This window comes from Myxocyprinus asiaticus, chromosome 33 (assembly GCF_019703515.2).
Source record: "Myxocyprinus asiaticus isolate MX2 ecotype Aquarium Trade chromosome 33, UBuf_Myxa_2, whole genome shotgun sequence".
Taxonomy (NCBI): domain Eukaryota; kingdom Metazoa; phylum Chordata; class Actinopteri; order Cypriniformes; family Catostomidae; genus Myxocyprinus; species Myxocyprinus asiaticus.
This window is the reverse complement of record NC_059376.1, coordinates 39,629,021-39,648,840: the sequence shown is the minus strand read 5'-3', so window position 1 is coordinate 39,648,840 and position 19,820 is coordinate 39,629,021. Positions and strand designations below refer to the sequence as shown.

Sequence of the window (19,820 nt, the reverse complement as noted above, 5' to 3'; positions counted from 1 at the left end):
GTGCACCGAAGCAGACAAAGAGCTGCTCAGAGAGTCTAAAGCTCTGCGTGCGATCCAAATAGATGCGCAAAGCGCGCACCGGACACAGCAACGCCAGGGCTGGGTCTGCCTCCTCCTGGGGCAGTGCTCGCAGGTTCACCACCTGGTCCCTAAAAGGAGTGGTGGGAACCTTGGGCACATAGCCCGGTCGGGGTCTCAGGATCACGTGAGAATAGCCCGGACCGAACTCTAGGCACGTTTCGCTGACAGAGAACGCTTGCAGGTCACCTACCCTCTTGATGGAAGTGAGCGCAGTCAGGAGGGCAGTCTTCAGGGAGAGTGCCTTAAGCTCGACTGACTGCAAAGGCTCAAAGGGGGCCCTCTGTAGGCCCTGAAGAACTACGGAGAGGTCCCATGAGGGAACGAAGAGCGGTCTGGAGGGATTCAGCCTCCTAGGGCCTCTTAGGAACCTGATGATCAGGTCGTGCTTCCCTAAGGACTTACCGTCAACTGCATCGTGGTGTGCTGCTATGGCAGCAACGTACACCTTCAAGGTGGAAGGGGACAGCCTCCCTTCCAACCTCTCCTGCAGGAAGGAAAGCACTGATCCGACTGCGCATCTCTGGGGGTCTTCGTGTTGAGAAGAACACCACTTAGCGAACAGAGACCACTTCAAGGCATACAGGCGCCTCGTAGAGGGGGCCCTAGCCTGAGTGATCGTGTCTACCACCGCGGGTGGTAGGCCACCTAGGTCTTCCGCGTCCCGTCCAGGGGCCAGACATGGAGATTCCAGAGGTCTGGGCGCGGGTGCCAGAGGGTGCCCCGTCCCTGAGAAAGAAGGTCCTTCCTCAGGGGAATTTGCCAGGGGGGAGCTGTCGCGAGGAGCGTGAGGTCCGAGAACCATGTCTGGGTGGGCCAGTAGGGTGCTACCAGGACGACCTGCTCCTCATCCTCCCTGACTTTCACAGTGTCTGTGCAAGTAAGCTCACTGGGGGAAACGCGTATTTGCGAATGCCAGGGGGCCAGCTGTGTGCCAGTGCGTCTATGCCGAGAGGAGCCTCGGTGAGGGCGTACCAGAGCGGGCAGTGGGAGGATTCTTGGGAGGCGAACAGGTCCACCTGAGCCTGACCGAATCGACTCCAAATCAGCTGGACCACCTGGGGGTGGAGTCTCCACTCTTCCCTGCGGGGAACCTGCCGTGACAGCGCGTCCGCTGTAACGTTGAGGTTGCCCGGGATATGAGTGGCTCGCAGCGACTTGAGGTGCTGCTGACTCCGGAGGAGGAGACGGCAGGCGAGTTGTGACATACAGCGGGAGCGCAGACCACCTTGGCGGTTGACATATGCTACCGCTACCGTGCTGTCTGTCCGAACTAGCACGTGCTTGCCCTGGATCAACGGCCGGAACCTCCGCAGGGCGAGCAGAATTGCCAGTAACTCGAGGCAGTTGATGTGCCAATGCAGCCGCGGACCCGTCCAGAGGCCGGTGGCTGCGTGCCCGTTGCAAACAGTGCCCCAGCCCGTCTTGGAGGCGTCTGTCGTGACCACGATGCGCCTGGAGACCAGTTCTAGAGGAACACCTGCTCGTAGAAACGAGAGGTCGGTCCAAGGGCTGAAAAGACGGTGACAGACCGGTGTAATGGCCACGCGGTGTGTCCTGTGGCGCCATGCCCGTCTCGGGACTCGAGTCTGGAGCCAGTGCTGAAGCGGCCTCATATGCATCAACCCGAGCGGGGTGGCCACCGCCGAGGATGCCATATGCCCCAGGAGCCTCTGAAAAAGTTTCAGTGGAACCGCTGTTTTCTGTTTGAACGCCTTCAAACAGGCCAGCACCGACTGGGCGCACTCGTTCGTAAGGTGCGCCGTCAGGGAGACCGAGTCCAACTCCAAACCGAGAAAAGAGATGCTCTGAACCGGGAGGAGCTTGCTCTTTTCCCAGTTGACCCGAAGCCCTAGTCGGCTGAGGTGCGAGAGCACCAGGTCCCTGTGTGCGCATAACACGTCTCGAGAGTGAGCTAAGATTAGTCAGTCGTCGAGATAGTTGAGAATGCGAATGCCTACCTCCCTTAACGGGGCAAGGGCAGCCTCTGCGATCTTCGTAAAGATGCGAGGAGACAGGGACAGGCCGAAAGGGAGGACTTTGTACTGATACGCCCGACCCTCGAACGCAAATCGCAAGAAGGGTCTGTGTCGAGGAAGGATCGAGACGTGAAAGTACGCGTCCTTCAGGTCTACCGCCGCGAACCAATCCTGATGCCGGACGCTCGCTAAAATGCGTCTTTGCGTCAGCATCTTGAACGGGAGTCTGTGTAAAGCCCGGTTCAGTACTCGCAGGTCCAAGATTGGCCGCAACCCACCGCCTTTCTTCGGTACGATGAAGTAGGGGCTGTAAAACCCTTTCTTCACCTCGGCTGGAGGGACAGGTTCTATCGCGCCCTTCCGTAGGAGGGTAGCGATTTCCGCGCGCAGAGTAACAGCGTTTTCGCCCTTGACGAAGGTGAAGTGAGTACCGCTGAACCTGGTAGCCGAGTCGGACGGTCCGGATCAACCACCGCGACGGATTGGGAAGTGCAAGCCATGCGTCCAAATTCCGTGCGAGGGGGACCAAGGGGACAACGTCGTCGGACGTACCGGCAGGTGGGTCCTCGCGGCGGGGCGGAGCGCGAGGTGCCACAGCACGTCGTGGCCGTGCTGAGTCTAGGGACATCGAAGCACTTACCTGGCTCCTTGTGACCACCCCCAGAACAGCCTGGGACGGGGGAGGAAGAGGCCTGTCCTCGCGACCCGTGGAGGCTGTCACATCGGGGGTGGATTTGTGCCACAGCTGGGCGCTCAGGGGTGAAAAGGGCACCGCTGGAGCGCCAATCCTGCAAGATAAAACCCGTGGACGGTAGTCGTGGTGACGACCATACACACCGGGTATGTGACCCAGGGAGGAAGGAAGCCGCTCTTTTGTTGAACTGTTGGGTACCGCAGCCACTTGGGCGTGCGGCGAAATCAAACGAAAAGGCAACAAAAGATTTTACACCCGGCCCTCCACCGGGGGATGGAGTGGTCTTTCTACCAGCTCCAGGTGAGTGGGTTCCCTCGTCCCTGGGTTGCCCGTCTCAGGGGTGCCTCGAAGACCTCCGTGGGTTCTTCGGTGCCGGCTGTGAGGCGGGTGGCGTCGGCTTCCTGCGGTGGGCTCCACGTCGGGGCCGGGCCGGAGGGGCGGGCTGCGGCGGAGCCGGTGCAGTCACCGCAGGGGGACGCCCTTGGCGACGAGCAGACGGGGTGCGGGGTCTTGAGCCGCGCCGGGGCAGGATGTGCCGGATTGCCTCCATCTGCTGCTTTACCGTCGAGAACTGCTGGGCAAAGTCCTCAACGGTGTTGCCAAATAGGCCCGCCTGGGAAATGGGGGCAGCAAGGAACCGTGTCTTGTCGGCCTCACCCATCTCGACCAGGTTGAGCCACAGGTGGCACTCCTGGACCACTAGTGTGGCCATCGTCCGCCCAAGAGACCGCGCTGTGACCTTCGTCGCCCGGAGGGCGAGGTCGGTCGCCGAGCACAGTTCCTGCATCAAATCTGGGGCGGAACTACCCTCGTGCAGTTCTTTCAGTGCCTTGGCTTGGTGGACCTGCAGGAGAGCCATGGCGTGCAGGGCAGAGGCGGCTTGTCCAGCAGCGCTGTAGGCCTTGGCCGTCAGGGACGACGTGAGCCTACAGGGCTTGGAGGGGAGCTTAGGGCGTCCACGCCAGGTGGCGGCGCTCTGCGGGCATAAGTGCACTGCGAGCGCCTTATCCACCGGGGGAATCGCCGTATAGCCCCTGGCCGCCCCGCCATCGAGGGTAGTGAGAGCGGGGGAACTACGGAGTCGGGGTCGGGCAGTAAAAGGTGCCTCCCACGTCTTCGTCAGCTCCTCATGCACCTCCGGGAAGAATGGCACTGGAGCGGGGCGCGGCCGGTCTGAGCGGCGCCGCGAGCCCAGAAACCAATCATCAAGCCGCGAGGGTTCAGGGGAGAGTGGAGGGTTCCACTCTAGCCCGACGCTCGCGGCCGCCCGGGAAAGCGTGTCCGTCATTTCGGCGTCGGCCTGTAACTGGGCGACCGTCCCCAAAGGGGGAAGCCCAGCTGAGGCTTCTGCGTCCGACTGGACAAGCCCGCTCTCCGATGCTGCGCTCGAAAGCTCATCATCTTCGCGGGCCTCGAACGAGAAGCCAGACTCGCCGTGCGACGAGCCGGCGACTCATCCGGAAGCCCGATTGGGGCAGACGAGCGTGCTGGGGAATGGGAGGTCCGCGGGGGGATACCCGGCGGAGGCGATCCCACTGAGGTCCCCAAATCGTCCCCAGCGCCAGCCGCGCTGACCTCAAACCCGTAGGTAGGAGGACCAAGGCGGGGAGCCGCTGGGGTGGCTTGCTTTCTTACCTAGTGTCACTACATCGACACCAACGTCGAGTGAGTGACAGATAGGGAACTTTATTTAGACAGTATTCCAAGGTACTTTAAAGAATACGATGTTGTTACCAAGTACATGCTATAATATGCTATTTTACTTCAATTAGTCAGACAATTTGCATGATTTAATATCATAGCAGCACCAAATTGAATAAATAAAACCATACAAAATCCCCATTATTATTTGTCTGCAGTGTTATCTTTAAATTTTTCTTATTTTTCTTGTGATATGTACATACATTTTCCAGTTAGATTTTAACTTTAAGCATTATTAAAAACTATCACTCTGACACAATTAGCATAAATATTTGCTAAATATGTTTGCCATGGACATGTTCTCGCAGTGAGAACATGAGCCATTCATAAACGCTGCCTCCGTGTGGGTCGCGCCCAGACACGAGAGACAGCGATCATGACCATCCGAAGTTAAGAGAAAACGACCGCAACCAGGAATAACACACGAACGGAAAGGCATCTTTAAAAAGACGCGTCTTTAAAAAGACGTTCCGTGTGTGCGCTCTTTTAGAGAAATATATACTCTTTTAGAGGGGAAAAATGCTCTTTCAGAAAATATACTCTCTAGTTTTTCTGCCGAAGCGCCCAGGGGCGTTCTCTGCAGTGCACCAGTGCAGAGGAGGGAGAAGCCGCTGAAATGCGCCGTCAGATCCAGCAGAGGTGAATGAACAGTAGTATTCAGCTCAATGAGCATGACCATTCAGCTCCGAAGAGAAAATCTGAATGAGTGGTTGCATACCAGCTCCTTTTATACCCGTATGTTCGGGGGAGTGGCATGCAAATACCACTCGCCAATTTTCATTGGCCTTTTATCAAAGACCAGAGGTGTCTCGGGCTCCCAAGAGTGATCCCTAGTGTCACTACATCGACACCAACGTCGAGTGAGTGACAGATAGGGAACTTTATTTAGACAGTATTCCAAGGTACTTTAAAGAATACGATGTTGTTACCAAGTACATGCTATAATATGCTATTTTACTTCAATTAGTCAGACAATTTGCATGATTTAATATCATAGCAGCACCAAATTGAATAAATAAAACCATACAAAATCCCCATTATTATTTGTCTGCAGTGTTATCTTTAAATTTTTCTTATTTTTCTTGTGATATGTACATACATTTTCCATTTAGATTTTAACTTTAAGCATTATTAAAAACTATCACTCTGACACAATTAGCATAAATATTTGCTAAATATGTTTGCCATTTCTATGTTTTTACTTACTGTATTAAATAAAACACCCGCAAATACAGGGTCGACTAAAATGTGTGAAATTTTGTAAATTTGTGTAATTTTGTTTTTTAATAAAAATTAGAGGGAACATTGGTGGTAATACTTTAGTTTTCTCTCAATAATGAGTGTGTTTAGGGCAATGTGTGAGACTTTGTGTTTCTTTTGTGTGTTTTCAGTTATTCACGCGTTACGGGAAGTGTTACACCTTTAACTCGGGTAACAGCGGAACGCAGCTGATCAGTGTTAAAGGAGGAATGGGAAATGGTCTGGAGATAATGCTGGACATTCAGCAGGATGAATATTTACCTGTGTGGGGAGAGACAGGTGAGAGAACACATGAGTAAACATCAGGCTATCACACTGCAGTGTTGGGAAAGCTGTTTTGTGTCAAGCTACAAAATACTCATAAACGACAGTCAAGCTACTCTTTTGAAAAAATATTTAGGTATCTATTACACGCTAAGCTAACTTACTACTTTAAGTTAGCTTAACATGTAATAAATACCTAAATATTTTTTTCAAAATAGTAAGATATATATATATATGTATTGTAAATATAAATATATATATACTATATATATACTATATGTGTATCTATCTATCCATCTATCTATCTATCTATATATACTGTATATATAATAACCTGGTCTCATAGAATTACTCTACATTTTTGCAGAATAATTTTTACATGGCTCGTTGTATTGTACTAATTGTGGTACTTTTCCAGACAAATGAACACTAAATCTTTTTATTTGCTTTCACACAAATCATGAGAAAAATGGCAGATTATCAATTCATTAACACTTAATTTTCGCTCTGTTTCTCAAACAATGCTAATAAGTTTGCATTACATAACCAACTATATTTACAAGCTTGTATGAGCATGATCAGCTTGTGCAGTAGCTCAACAGATAGAATGTTGGTTGCACTTGTGTTGCAAAGCAACAGGGTTTTGAGTCCTGAAGAGCACGGGAGTCAACACATTAGCCGACAGTTTCATAAAAGCACCACAAAATTACTCAATCGCTTTTTTCATCTCACATTTGTTTTTCTGACACCATTGATTATTTATTTTATTTTATTTATTTATTTATTTTTTTACTCGATAGAGCATTAACCTTAAAAATGTAATCTTTTTGGGAGAACATTTAATTCGATTTTTAACTCACAGTGGACATTTGACCTCAGAACTGCCACAAGACATGTAATGATCCACATAATATAATTTAGCAAAAATGTCACCACAGTGACGTCATTTTTGAGATCAGGCTGAAAACAGCAATGTAGCATATTGACACACTACACCACAATTTGTTGAAAGAAAGTAGCGTTACTGGTCCTGCTCGACCCGCTCTGAGCGGGATTTTAATTGGGCTCTCCGGAATGGGAGACGGGTGCATTAACAAGGAGGCTAAAGGCTACAGCCTCTAGTGTTAGTCACAAGTGCGCCATTGAGGCCAGGGGAGTGAGGTTTACATGGACTGCACAGCTTTCAGCTGGCTCCCGTTACAGTAGTTCTGAGCAGTGTTTTTTAAAACAGCTGAACTTCTGTCATGCTATTGAAAGATATAGTTAAGTAGCTTCTAGTTTTAATTAGTTAATCCCCAACACTGTCACACTGTAAGAACCAATTCTTTCACTCTCATTATCTCTCTCTCTCTCTCTCTCTCTCTCAGATGAGTCATCGTTTGAGGCGGGAATCAAAGTTCAGATCCACAGTCAAGATGAGCCACCATTTATAGATCAGCTAGGCTTCGGAGTAGCACCAGGATTCCAAACGTTTGTTTCCTGCCAAGAGCAGCGAGTAGGTGTTGTGTTAATTTTAGGCTTGGGATTGATGCCTTTTTTACACATCAATAATCTGAAAATTTTCCTGATGATTATTGATATATATATATATAGGTATTTTTTCAGATATAAATAGGGCTACTTGTTGGACAATAGTCTTTGTCTCCTCATACATATTTCTCAAAACAACTTTGGTAAAGCAGACGCATCTGGTGGACGACATGACGTGTTTTTATATTTGAAACAATTATTTTCTATGAAAGTGAGCACACTGCCGCCGCTTGCCATCTGTCGGCTGCATACAGCTACAACTCTGGAGGCTGCAGTATTAAGTACAGTAAATGTTATATCACCCCCTTGTGGTCTCCCAAAGCTATAACGGCAGATTACATTGAACGGAAGTCCAGCAGTGAATTGGAAAGCAAACAAATTCTAATTTAAATGTTGGCTAATGTTAACATATCGATGCCTCAAAAACCGATCAATAATCTATGTATCAGTATTTTATGACATTCCTAGTTAATATGGGATTCATTTGGATAATTTGTTCAGTGTTGTTTTATCACTGATGATATTTTTTTAGCTGATATATCTTCCTGCTCCATGGGGGAGCTGCAAGTCTAGTCCACCGAGCTCAGAATACTTCAAGGCGTACAGCATCGGTGCCTGCCAAACAGACTGCGAGACTCGTTACCTGGTGGAAAACTGCAACTGTCGTATGGTGCACATGCCTGGTGAGTCCCTGCAGCAATTAAAGCTGCAGTGTGTAATTTCTGTGCCACAAATGTCACCAAACAGAAATGGAAAAATGTAGGATGTTTTCAAACAGCATTCCTGAATACTCCCTCCATTTGCTATTGGTCGAACAAACAGATAGTCCTGCCCCAAACTCATACCATTGGTTGATCAAACCAACATAGCAATGCTTTGATAGCACCACAGAGCTATCTTTAATGCTATATTCAGTGTCACAGTTACTCTCATGCTAGTTATTCTAATTATATAATTCATAAGAAACCATCAGGCCAATTTTAAAATAGTGAACAGAGGAACATTTCATGTTGTGTTGCGAAATGAAAACTTGAATCGCTTTATATAATGGCTTTATCCACTGTCAACTGCTGCGTTTCATTCAACTCAGAAAGTCAGATTTTCCAACTTCCTACTGGGAAAAGTGCAATGGAATGCCACTTGAAGCTATGATTCCGACTTGGAAAGTCATGCAGAAATTTTAAACTCAGATTTCGCCGAGATGCAGGTGTGTGACGTCACACAATCATGTCAGCACCCAGGAAGATATACAAAATAAATGATAAACATTCACTTGTATTAAATAATATCGATAAATGTGTCAAAGTTCCTACATTACATGATTTTAAAGCATGTTTAACAAACGTTAGCAGAGTAGCAGGTTTTCAAAACATGGTAAATTATACCCTCTTTTGACAATCGAACACCTGTAGCACAAATTATAGCATTGCAGATTGTTTCCGAATTGGGTTGCTAGGAGACATCTCTAGTGAAAGTCAAACACCTGCTAAGCTAATGGGAGCATTGCAGTTTTGTTTCCTTAAACGTCATCATCCGAGCATCTGGCAATGGAATGCATTTATGGTTGGAGATCGGAGATATCAAGCAGGAATTTCCCACATCCGATTTGAATGGAATGCAGCATAAGGCCCTCTATTACTTATAAGGCATTGTGCACTTGTTAATTACAATAATCAGCCTTGTTTCATTCTTAAAGGTACAGTTCATCAAAAAAGGAAAATTCTGTCATCATTCACTTTCCATAAATTTGTTCCAAGCAAACATGCAACAGTGTCTTTCTTCTGATGGTTACAAATGGAGATATTTTAAAAGATGTTTTTGCCAATCTTTTTTGTACAGTGAAAGTTAATTAGAACAGGGGCTGTCAAGCTTTAAAAATGACAAAAATGCAACATAAAGGTATCATAAAAGTGGTCTTCTGCTGTGATATGATATGGGACACATTATTTATGTCAAACCTGCCTTTTATAAATTATAAAAAAATATATATTTTAATGTTTAAATTATAATGCGTGTGTTGTATTGACCACTTTTATTGTGCTTTTGTGTTATTGTTGGAGCTCCCTGTTTATTTTAATTTGAAGGAAATGAGTGGCCTAGATGTTCTACTAAATATCTCCTTTTGTGTTCCACGGAAGAAAGAGAGTCATGCAGGTTCGGAAAGAGTGAGTAAATGATAAAAGACCTGTCTTTTTTGGTGAACTTTTCCAGTATTGAAGATATTTAATGTTCCCGCAGGTGATGCACCATACTGCACCCCCGTGCTATATAAGGAATGTGCACATCCAGCACTTGGTAAGAAACTTTTATTATGAAGCAGTTATCACCAGTTATTGCTGGTCTATAGAGCTTTACAGTAATGCATTAAATTCTACACTGAACTTCTGCACTCACAGCTTTTAATGTGCCTTTCAATTTCACCATCATGTAAATGTCTGCAATGGAATGATTTGTGTATCTTTTTGTGGTTGCACAGATTTCCTAGCTGAAGTGGACAACGAATACTGCTCGTGCGAGACTCCATGCAACATCACTCGCTACAGTAAAGAGCTCTCTTTCGTTAAGATCCCTAGCAAAGCGTCAGTCAAGTACCTAGCAAAGAAGTACAGCAAATCAGAGAAATACATAACGTGAGTGTTGCATAATCATTGATTGCTTTGTTACCGTAGTAACACTGTGCCTGTTTTCCATGACAGCAGGGAGAGGGAGCTAGTTTCATTGTATTATTCACTAACCGTGCATACGCACAGATTTATATGCAAAATCCAGCATGATCTCGTAAAAATATGTGACTGTGGTGACATTTTTGCTTAATCTCCTGATACTCGAGTGTGACTGCTGTGTGCATTTTCCATTTCCCTTTTTATTTGTAACTAGTAGCTCCTAATAAACAAGCAAAAAAGCAAACAGTTTTCCTAAAAATATATGTCCATATAAGTTGTGAAATGTAAATAATACCAAGCTATAGAAAGTCAAACTTTTTTCATCAAATGTTTATTATTGTTTCCAAGAGTGTTGGTTATTCATGTTTTTGAGACGTTATAGACATTACAGCTGATTTTCTATAAAGCTGAATAAATAATTATGATTAAAAGTAATAGACAGCATCATCAAATCACTGCCAACTGTGTTAAAATAAAATTCTGCATTCTAAAATTCTGAATCTATGTACTGATTATGATTGTCCTATGTCTTTCAAACATGTTGAGTGGTCCAAACATCATCTGCAGCCTGAAACTGGAATTTTGGTCAGATTTTAGAAGTGAATGCACTTAGCTGCACAGAAAGCTATAGGATGTACCCTTGCTCCCTTGCTCCTTATTTAGTAAATCACTTAACCTCCAGTGTGCTGTCTGTCTGCACTGGTCTCAGAACAGTTTGAAATTCAACTTATTTTCATCCTAACTCCATATAAATCCTCAAAAAGCAACATTTTTCAGCTTTTGCGTGAATACATTTATTCTCAGTGTGAAAATGCACGGTAAATATAGGAATGCATTTACTAATGTTAATGAATAGAACCGTATTGTACAGTGATAATAAAATAAAATATAACAAAATTAATATTAAAATGAAGCGTGATTAACTGTGCACTGAGTGGTACTAAAGGCAAGTTAAATTTTCTCCCAAACATAAGAGTTTTTTTAAGGTTAAAGCTCTATCGAGTTTTAAATGATCAAAATCTACCTCCATACCCTAAACCTAAAACCTAAACTGAACCAATTGCTGAAGCAATCCCATCATTTTGTGTTGCTTCTTGGCTCATGTGTTGACTTCTTCAGGACTCATACCAAGAGTGTTGATTCTTGGTTCCACCACAGTGGAACAGAGGAAGTGAATGATCTAAAAAAAAAAAAAAAAAAGCACCTTGAAATGATAAACTCTGTTGTGTGTTCTGCAGTGAGAATGTTCTGGTGCTGGATGTGTTCTTTGAAGCTCTGAACTATGAAACCATCGAGCAGAGGAAGGCCTATGAGGTGGCTGGTCTGTTGGGTAAGTCAAGTTCAGGCCCAAATGGCCTAGAGTAGACCAGAGAAAACTCTGCAGATGTCCACAGAACTGCGACATCTATCCACACCCCTTTTTGTGTTTGTTTATTACATTTCTTAAATTTTGGCTAATTTAATGATGCTTTCAGCTACCAATAAGAGTGTAGAACTCTCATCTCCATTTAACACATTTATCATGTTTAAATCCCTTCCATAGATTTTCCCTCAAAACCAGCACAGAAAATGCAAAAAAAAAAACAAACAAAAAAAAAACAAAGCCCGCAAATTCCGTCTTGGCCTGGTCAAATGTTACTTACTTGATAATGCAGTGTACTTAAGCTCAGTCTGTTTGCATGCTTGTGTTTGTAGGTGATATTGGAGGACAGATGGGGCTTTTTATTGGAGCCAGTGTTCTCACGATTTTGGAGCTTTTTGACTACCTTTATGAGGTAAGGTCCATAAAGTAATCTATCAATGTTCTGCCCTACAAAAAAGCTCGGTTTTATTTTTGTGATTACATTTTTATAGTTTATTAAAGGAATAGTTCTCCCACAAAATGATAAAATAAAATTACTCACCCTCTTGTCTTTCCAAACCCATTTTACTTTCTTTCTTCCATGGAACACAGAAGCAGATGTTAAGTAGAATGTAAATGATGCTCACAATGTATTTTTAGTTAAAAGTATGTATTTTTTTTTTTTTTTTCGGTTTGACAGCTTGAATGAAACCTATTCAAGGCTACATACAGAGAAATTTCATAATAAACATTGCCATTTATAATCGTTCAATTTGCACAGTTACACCAGTTTTGAATACTAATCTGCAAACTCAACCACGTCACTTCGTTCATTCTTGTAGAAGTACAAAAAACTTTTGTGTGTATGGTGACTAGATTCACAACTTTGGACTACCACCTCCACCGCATCGATGCGTCCTTCAGTATTAAGTACAGTAAATGTTATATAATCCCCCTGTGGTCTCCCAAAGCTATTACGCCAGACTTAATTAAAAGGCCAATAGTGAATTGGAAAGCACACAAATTAGGCTTCTAATTTAAATTTCGGCTAATATTAATATATCGATGCCTCAAAAATGTATCAAGAAAATAACATGATGATCAATAATTGATTGTGGGGATGGGGGCGTGGTCGTGTATCTGTCCGCAGGAGAGGGAGAGCAGTAAGGCTCATCACCTGGGATGTCATTATCTCTAACACCTGTGTCTTGTTATAGTGATGACGGAGGGAGACCTGAAAAGGCCGATGGACACATCAGTATGGGGAGAGAGACAGCAGAGAGTTGGCTACGTGTGTCCGCTACTATTAAAGTGAACTCTCATTGACTCGTTGGTGTATATATTTTGGCCACTAAGAGCCCTTTTGTTTATGTTTTATGTGACGCTGAAAGAGTAATAAAAATACTCACATTGACTGTTCTGCTGCCTCCTGACTCCTCCATTTGCCCCAAAAACAAGAACATTGTTACAGTGGTGCCGAAACCGGGACGTGTAGGACGTGGAGGATAATGTTGTCATGGAAACTTCACCACTTGGCGAAGTAATCAAGTCCCTCGTCAGCATCCAGCAGAATTAACATCAAGCCCTCGTGGATTTACGCCTGGAGCAGGAACAGAGTTTCCAACTCCTGCTCCAGACCCAAGCGGAGGATCGGCTGGCGTTCCGGAGCCTGATCAACAGAGAGGGGACTGTAGCTGCGATCCTGGAGCCCACAACCCCTGTTACCCTCATCAAGATGGGGCCGAGCGATGATCCCGAGGCCGACCTCGACTTGTTCGAGAAGACTGCCGAGGTATGGAAATGGCCAACCGTTACCATTGCTCTCCGGGGAAGCACAGCTAGCGGCCCAGCAACATCCTGCCAACAGCCTCTTCGACTACAGGGATCTGAAGAAGGCCATTGTGCAATGGGTCGGCCGTAGTCATGAGTAGAACTGGCAGCGCTTCAGGACGCTGACGTTTGGGAAGCACGGCCGCTCGTTTTCTTTCTCGCAACAGCTCCGGGATGGCTGTCGAAAATGGCTGCTGGCTGAGGGAACCCGCGGCACCATGGACATCGTCAACCTGGTGACACTGGAGCAATTCATCTCCCAACTTCCTCTGTGGATGGCCGAGTGGGTCCAGTGCCACCGCCCGGTGTCACTGGAAGAGGCCGTCCAGCTGGCAGAAGACTATATGACGGCACTTCCGGGAGGCAGCGATCCAGAGGCTCTTCCTTCTCTCTCTCTCTCTCTCTCTCTCTCTCTCTCTCTCTCTCTCTCTCTCTCCTACCGCTCAACCCATCCCCCCCCACACCTATTTCCGTCCTGTTCCGGCTCCCCGCCCAAACCCTTTCCCCGACCCAGGGGACCCTTCCCCTTTTCTGTGTCTCACACTCCCCCAGTCTCCCTCCGCTCTCCCCCCCCAGGTTGATGAGACTGCCCCTATGGTTACGGTAGGGAAGCCAGTTGGTGAATCCACCGGCCACCCCAAAAGCGCCATTGCACCCTCTACCGCTAATCGAGGTTCCTTTTGAAAGAATTGGCATGGACCTCGTCGGGCCATTAGAATGGACTGCACGCAGGCATTGCTTTGTATTAGCTCTGGTGGACTATGCAACGCGATACCTGGAAGCAGTGTCCTTGCACAACATCTCAGCACGTAGTGTTGCGGAGGCACTCTATGAAATCCTCACTGATCAAGGCACTACATTTATGTCACGAACACTACGTGAACTGTGTGAATTGTTAGGTATTAAATCTATTACACCCACAAATGGATGGCTTGGTGGAACAATTTAATAAAACCTTAAAAAATATGATTCGTAAGTTCGTACACGAGGATGCTAGAAATTGGGATAAGTGGCTCGATCCCCTGTTATTTTCAGTGCGAGAGGTCCCACAAGCCTCCACAGGGTTTTCCCCATTCGAGCTGCTGTATGGGCGTCGGCCATGTGGCGTGCTCGATGTCATACAGGAAGCTTGGGAGGAGGGACCTTCAAACAGTAAAAATGAAATTCAGTATGTTCTTGATCTTAGAGCAAAACTCCACACTTTGGGTCAACTAACACAGGAGAATTTGCTCCAAGCTCAGGAACATCAAAGCTGACTGTTTGACAGGGGCACTTGACTACAGGAATTCACACCGGGAGATAAAGTGCTTATATTACTGCCCACCTCAAGCTCTAAGTTACTCGTTAAGTGGCAAGGGCCCTTTGAGGTCACACGGCGAGTCGGAGATCTCGATTATGAGGTTAGGCGAATGGACAGGGGCGGGGAACGTCAAATTTACCACCTCAACCTCCTAAAATCATGGAGGGAGGCGGTCCCTGTGGCCCTGGTGTCGGTAGACCTGGAGAGGGCGGAGCTCAGGACAGAGGTGACTCTCAAACCTACTTCATTCACCCCAGTCCCATGTGGAGACCACCTCTCACCATTGCAGCTCACAGACATGGCCAAGTTGCAAGCGGAACATGCAGACGTGTTCTCGCCTCTCCCCGGTTGCACGAACCTCATAGAACACCATATCGAGACTACCATGGGGGTTGTGGTTCGTAGCCACCCCTATTGCCTTCCTGAACACAAGAAAAGGGTTGTTCAGGAAGAATTGGAGGCAATGCTCGAGATGGGTGTAATAGAATAGTCGCACAGCGATTGGGCCAGCTTGGAACCTAAGAGCGAAGGGACGGTCCAGTTCTGTGTAGACTATCACAAAGTGAATGCGGTGTCCAAATTTGACGCGTACCCAATGCCTCGGATTGACAAGTTGCTTGATCCGTTGGGTGCAGCTCAATTTTATTCGACACTGGAATTAACAAAGGGTTATTGGCAGATCCCTTTAACTCCAATCTCCTGAGAAAAATGGCTTTTTCCACACCGTTCAGCTTACACCAATTTGTGACCCTTCCGTTCAGTTTGTTCGGGGCCCCCGCCACGTTCCAGCAGCTCATGGATAAAATTCTCAGACCACATACAGCATATGCCACCATGTATTTAGACAATATTATCATTTATAGTAATGAATGATGGTGGCACATGCAACATCTGAGAGCTGTCCTGAGGTCGCTGCGACAGGTGGGGCTCACGGCCAACCTGAAGATGTGCACAATTGGGCAGGTGGAAGTTCGATATCTGGGGTTCCACTTGGGTTACGGGCAGGTGCGACCCCAGGTTAACAAAACCGCATCGATTGTGGCCTGCCCGAGGCCCAAGACTAAAAAGGAAGTGAGACAGTTTCAGGGGCTGGCTGGCTACTACCGAAGGCTTGTGCCTAGTTACTCTGGTGTGACCAGCCTGCTGACTGATCTCACTAGAAAGGGGGCCTCTGATCCAGTCCAGTGGATGCCAACAGGCTTTCCTTAAAGTAAACTTTGTGGGGGGCTGCTTTTACATGCTTCTAATTTCTCTCTCCCTTTTATTTTGCAGACTGATGCATCCGACAGGGGCTGGGGGCGGTGGTGTGGGAACGGCCGGTGCTGTTCATAAGTTGCAAGCTCTCCTTGAGGGAGATGAAGTACAGAACCATCAAAAAGGAGTGTCTTGCAATCAAGTGGGCTGTCCTCACCCTCCGCTACTACCTGCTGGGGCGGGCCTTCACCCTCTGCTTAGATCACGCCCCACTCCAATGGCTCCACCGCTTGAAAGATACCAACGCGCGGATCACCCGTTGGTACCTGGCACTTCAGCCGTTTAAATCTGAGGTGATCCACAGACCGGGGGCGCAGATGGCTGTGGTGGACTTTCTCTCCAGAAATGGGGGGGAGTTGGCAGGCCGGAAGTTGCCCCAGCCTGAGGCGGGCGGTGGGGGTATGTGGGGGTGGGGGCGTGGTCGTGTATCTGTCTGCGGGAGAGGGAGAGCGGTAAGGCTTGTCACCTGGGCTGTCATTATCTCTAACACCTGTGTCTTGTTATAGTAATGGTGAAGGGAGACCTGAAAAGGCAAGCAGACGCATTAGTATGGGGAGAGAGACAGCACAGAGCGTTAGCTGCGTGTGTCCACTACTATTAAAGTGAACTCTCGTTGACTAAGAGCCCTTTTGTTTATGTTTTGTGTGACGCTGAATGAGTAATAAAAATACTCACATTGACTGTTCCTCTGCCTCCTGACTCCTCCATTTACCCCGAAATCATGAACATTGTTACAATGATGTATCAATATTTTATGACATTCTAGTTAATATGGGTTTCATTTAGATAATTTGTTCAGTGTTGTTCCATCCATGATGATATTTGTTTTAGGTGATTTATCTTCCAGTTCCATGGGGGAACTTTATGGGTTCATTCCAAACCCATATTACATTCTTTCTTCCATGGAACACAGAAGCAGATGTTTAGTAGAATGTAAATGATGCTCTTTTCTTTACAACAAAATGGTATAGTGACCCGTGGCTGTCAAGTTCCAAAATGGACAAAAAATACTGCACAAAAGTAGTCCTTGTGACTTGTGCATTGTTTTTTCAAGTCTTCTGAAGCCATGCGATAGATCTGTAAGAGGAACTGATCGAAATGAAAGCTGTTATTTACAGCAACAACAACAAAATCTCATTCTTGTTTTGTTTAATTTTTAACTAAATTAATTAATAAAACTTAAAATATTTAGGTTTTTCATTTTTATTAATGATTACTCAATTCAGGAGGGCCTGGGTAGCTCAGTGGTAAAGACGCTGGCTACCACCCCTGGAGTTCGCTAGTTCGAATCCCAGGGCGTGCTGAGTGACTCCAACTGGGTCTTCTAACAACCAAATTGGCCCGTATGCTAGGGAGGATAGAGTCACATGGGGTAACCTCCTCGTGATCGCCATAATGTGGTTCGCTCTCAGTGGGGCGCGTGGTGAGTTGTGTGTGGATGCTGCGGTGGCTCCACGGTAATGTGCTCAACAAGCCATGTGATAAGATGCGCAGGTTGACAGTCTCAGACTCGGAGGCAGCTGAGATTTGTCCTCCACCACCCGGATTGAGACGAGTCACCATGAGGACTTAGAGTGCATTGGGAATTGGGCATTCCAAATTGGGAGAAAAAGGGGAGAAAATCCCCCCCCCCCCCCCCCCAAAAAAGATTATTCAATTAAATTTGATGGAAGTCAAAAATTGAAATGCATAAATCTTAAATTGATTTTTTTTAATGGACTGTATATATTGAAATATTCCGTGTGTAGACTCTTAATGCTTAGCGGCAGGTTTGACGTCAATGAGTGTGTTTACATGCATGTTACTACGTGATTATGCTTAATAACCTGACAAAGCGTAAGATCATGTAAACGGCTTATACAGTATTCTTTTGTTGGAGTAAGTTTCAGAAACGGTTTAAGCAAAAACTGATTGGCAAACATAGAAATTTTGTCTATTACCCTGATTACACGTTGCATGTAAACACCTTTACCAATGTAAGTTAGTGTTGTGAGCATGGCTCTATGTGTTCACTTCCAAGGTAGAGAATGATTCAATGGTTTCAGTCTCATGTAAACAGAGGTTTCTTACGTTTTTAATAAACTGATTTTTGATGGTTATCAGTGTATTCCTGTGCATGTAAACACTCTCAATAATGCTGAGCTCAGTTGGTTCTTGCGTATTATATGATCAACTGTGACTCGACAAAGTTGAACATGTGTAAGTCATGTCAAACGTAATACATTAGCAGCAAGAGGGTGAGTAAATGACAGAATTTTTATTTTTGGATGAACTAACCCTTTACAGACAACATCCCACAAATACAGTATAAGTGTACTCTTTGTCTCTCTTTCACTTTTTTCTATCTTTTATCTATCAAGGTAATGAAATACAGATTCTGCCGCTGTTCTGACAAGAAACATCACAACAACAACAACAACAGTGATCATGGCACTGTACTTAGCCTGGACGATGTCAAATGTCACGTCAGTAAATTTCATTAACATTCCTGCAATATTCCAGCTATTCGCCTGCCATTCATTTTCAGATTACGTTCTGCAGTACGTTTAGAAGGCCATATATTCTATGACTTCACAACACAAGCACAGTTGGTCTGTTTTACAGATTGTTCTGGCATCTTATGATCGTACTCTCTTTTACTCTGAATTAAATTTTCTAGGAGTTTTTCAGATGTTTTGTGGTTTTCCGAAAAAGCTGCACTGTGTATGCTGTTATTGCTAAGGCAGGAATGTCAATAACATACAATTTTAATTAAATGATATAAATCTTTTGTTTGCCAAGACTTTGCAATAGAAATGTGACTACCAGCTTGAGGGGTTACTGTTATCATAATAGCTATGATATGGATGTAAATGCATTGTGAAAGACAATTAATTGCACAGGGCATTGTAAGAGGGAATGCCACTTTACAAAGGCCTGTAAGTGCTTAGAGCTACAGTATCTACCATAGGAGCATAATATAATCGGCCAGTGTCAGTTCAGAGCGACTAACCATAGATATTCCCAGGGGCTGCATGTGAGCTCGGCAAGACTTTTGTATGCAATGTCATGTTTGTTGCAGGCGCATGCATGGATTGTGTGTGTGTGTCCTGTGCATGTCTGTATACGTGTCTATTAATGTTGTGTGCCATTGTGTGTGAGAGCTTGATTGTGCATGCATGGATGTGTATGCTGTTTGTAAGTGCGTCTTTGTGCATGTATATATTACATGTGATAATTACTAGAATGGAAGAGGAAAAGTTTGAGCGACAGAGTATTAAGTATTTTTAAAACAGGAAATTATGTATTTTTAAAGTCCGTGATGCACATTAAATATGTGTTAAATGCCAGCTGATAGAATGTATTGTTTTCTTAATTTTGTTGTGGGGTTTATGACTTTTTTGTTAAATTTCTAATTTAAATTTCTTTGGTACACTATACTAATCATATTTACAGTGGAACACTGTCTGTTTTTTGTTTTGTTTTTGTTTTTTGTTTTTTTTTCAGCAAGGACCAATATTCTTTATTTAAGATAAAAGGTTTGTCAAAGAGCAATGGTATTACTATGTATTAAACTTTTTCAGTTGGTACATTTCTGTATTATTTTGATGTTTATCATGTGGCTGTAATATAATATGATTTTTATATGAATAAACGTGAGTCAAATTATGCCTTAATTTTTACTGTTTTGTGTTTATCATTAGTTGAAATTGTTCACTCTACGAAATCTTTTTTTTAAATTAGTATTTTTGTCTTACCTTCCAGTAAAAAAGATCAAAAAATTCTTAAAACAAGATACAGTGGCGGATCCTGTCATAAGCGTTATAGGCAGCCGCTTAGGGGGCAATGCTTTCTGGGGCGGCACGACAGGGTACTCAGCCATCCCGCACAGAGCTCACAAGATCTCGATGGGAGAAAGGTCAAATTGTGCCGCCCTGCCCCTGGC

The 19,820-nt window shown here is 45.3% G+C and overlaps 1 protein-coding gene across 1 annotated transcript in view; it reads left to right on the top strand.

Moving 5' to 3' along the window:
* The window catches only part of LOC127423730 (acid-sensing ion channel 1A-like), a 38,714-nt gene extending 19,171 nt beyond the window's left edge, over positions 1–19,543 (top strand). The window contains exons 4-11 of the mRNA XM_051668268.1: positions 5,844–5,991; positions 7,344–7,471; positions 8,039–8,189; positions 9,745–9,801; positions 9,983–10,136; positions 11,408–11,499; positions 11,865–11,944; positions 18,256–19,543. Of these exons, the coding sequence (XP_051524228.1) occupies positions 5,844–5,991; positions 7,344–7,471; positions 8,039–8,189; positions 9,745–9,801; positions 9,983–10,136; positions 11,408–11,499; positions 11,865–11,944; positions 18,256–18,378 (933 nt within the window). The 3' untranslated portion in view covers positions 18,379–19,543. The remainder of the gene's footprint in view (positions 1–5,843; positions 5,992–7,343; positions 7,472–8,038; positions 8,190–9,744; positions 9,802–9,982; positions 10,137–11,407; positions 11,500–11,864; positions 11,945–18,255) is intronic.
* The last annotated feature ends 277 nt before the right edge of the window (positions 19,544–19,820 follow it).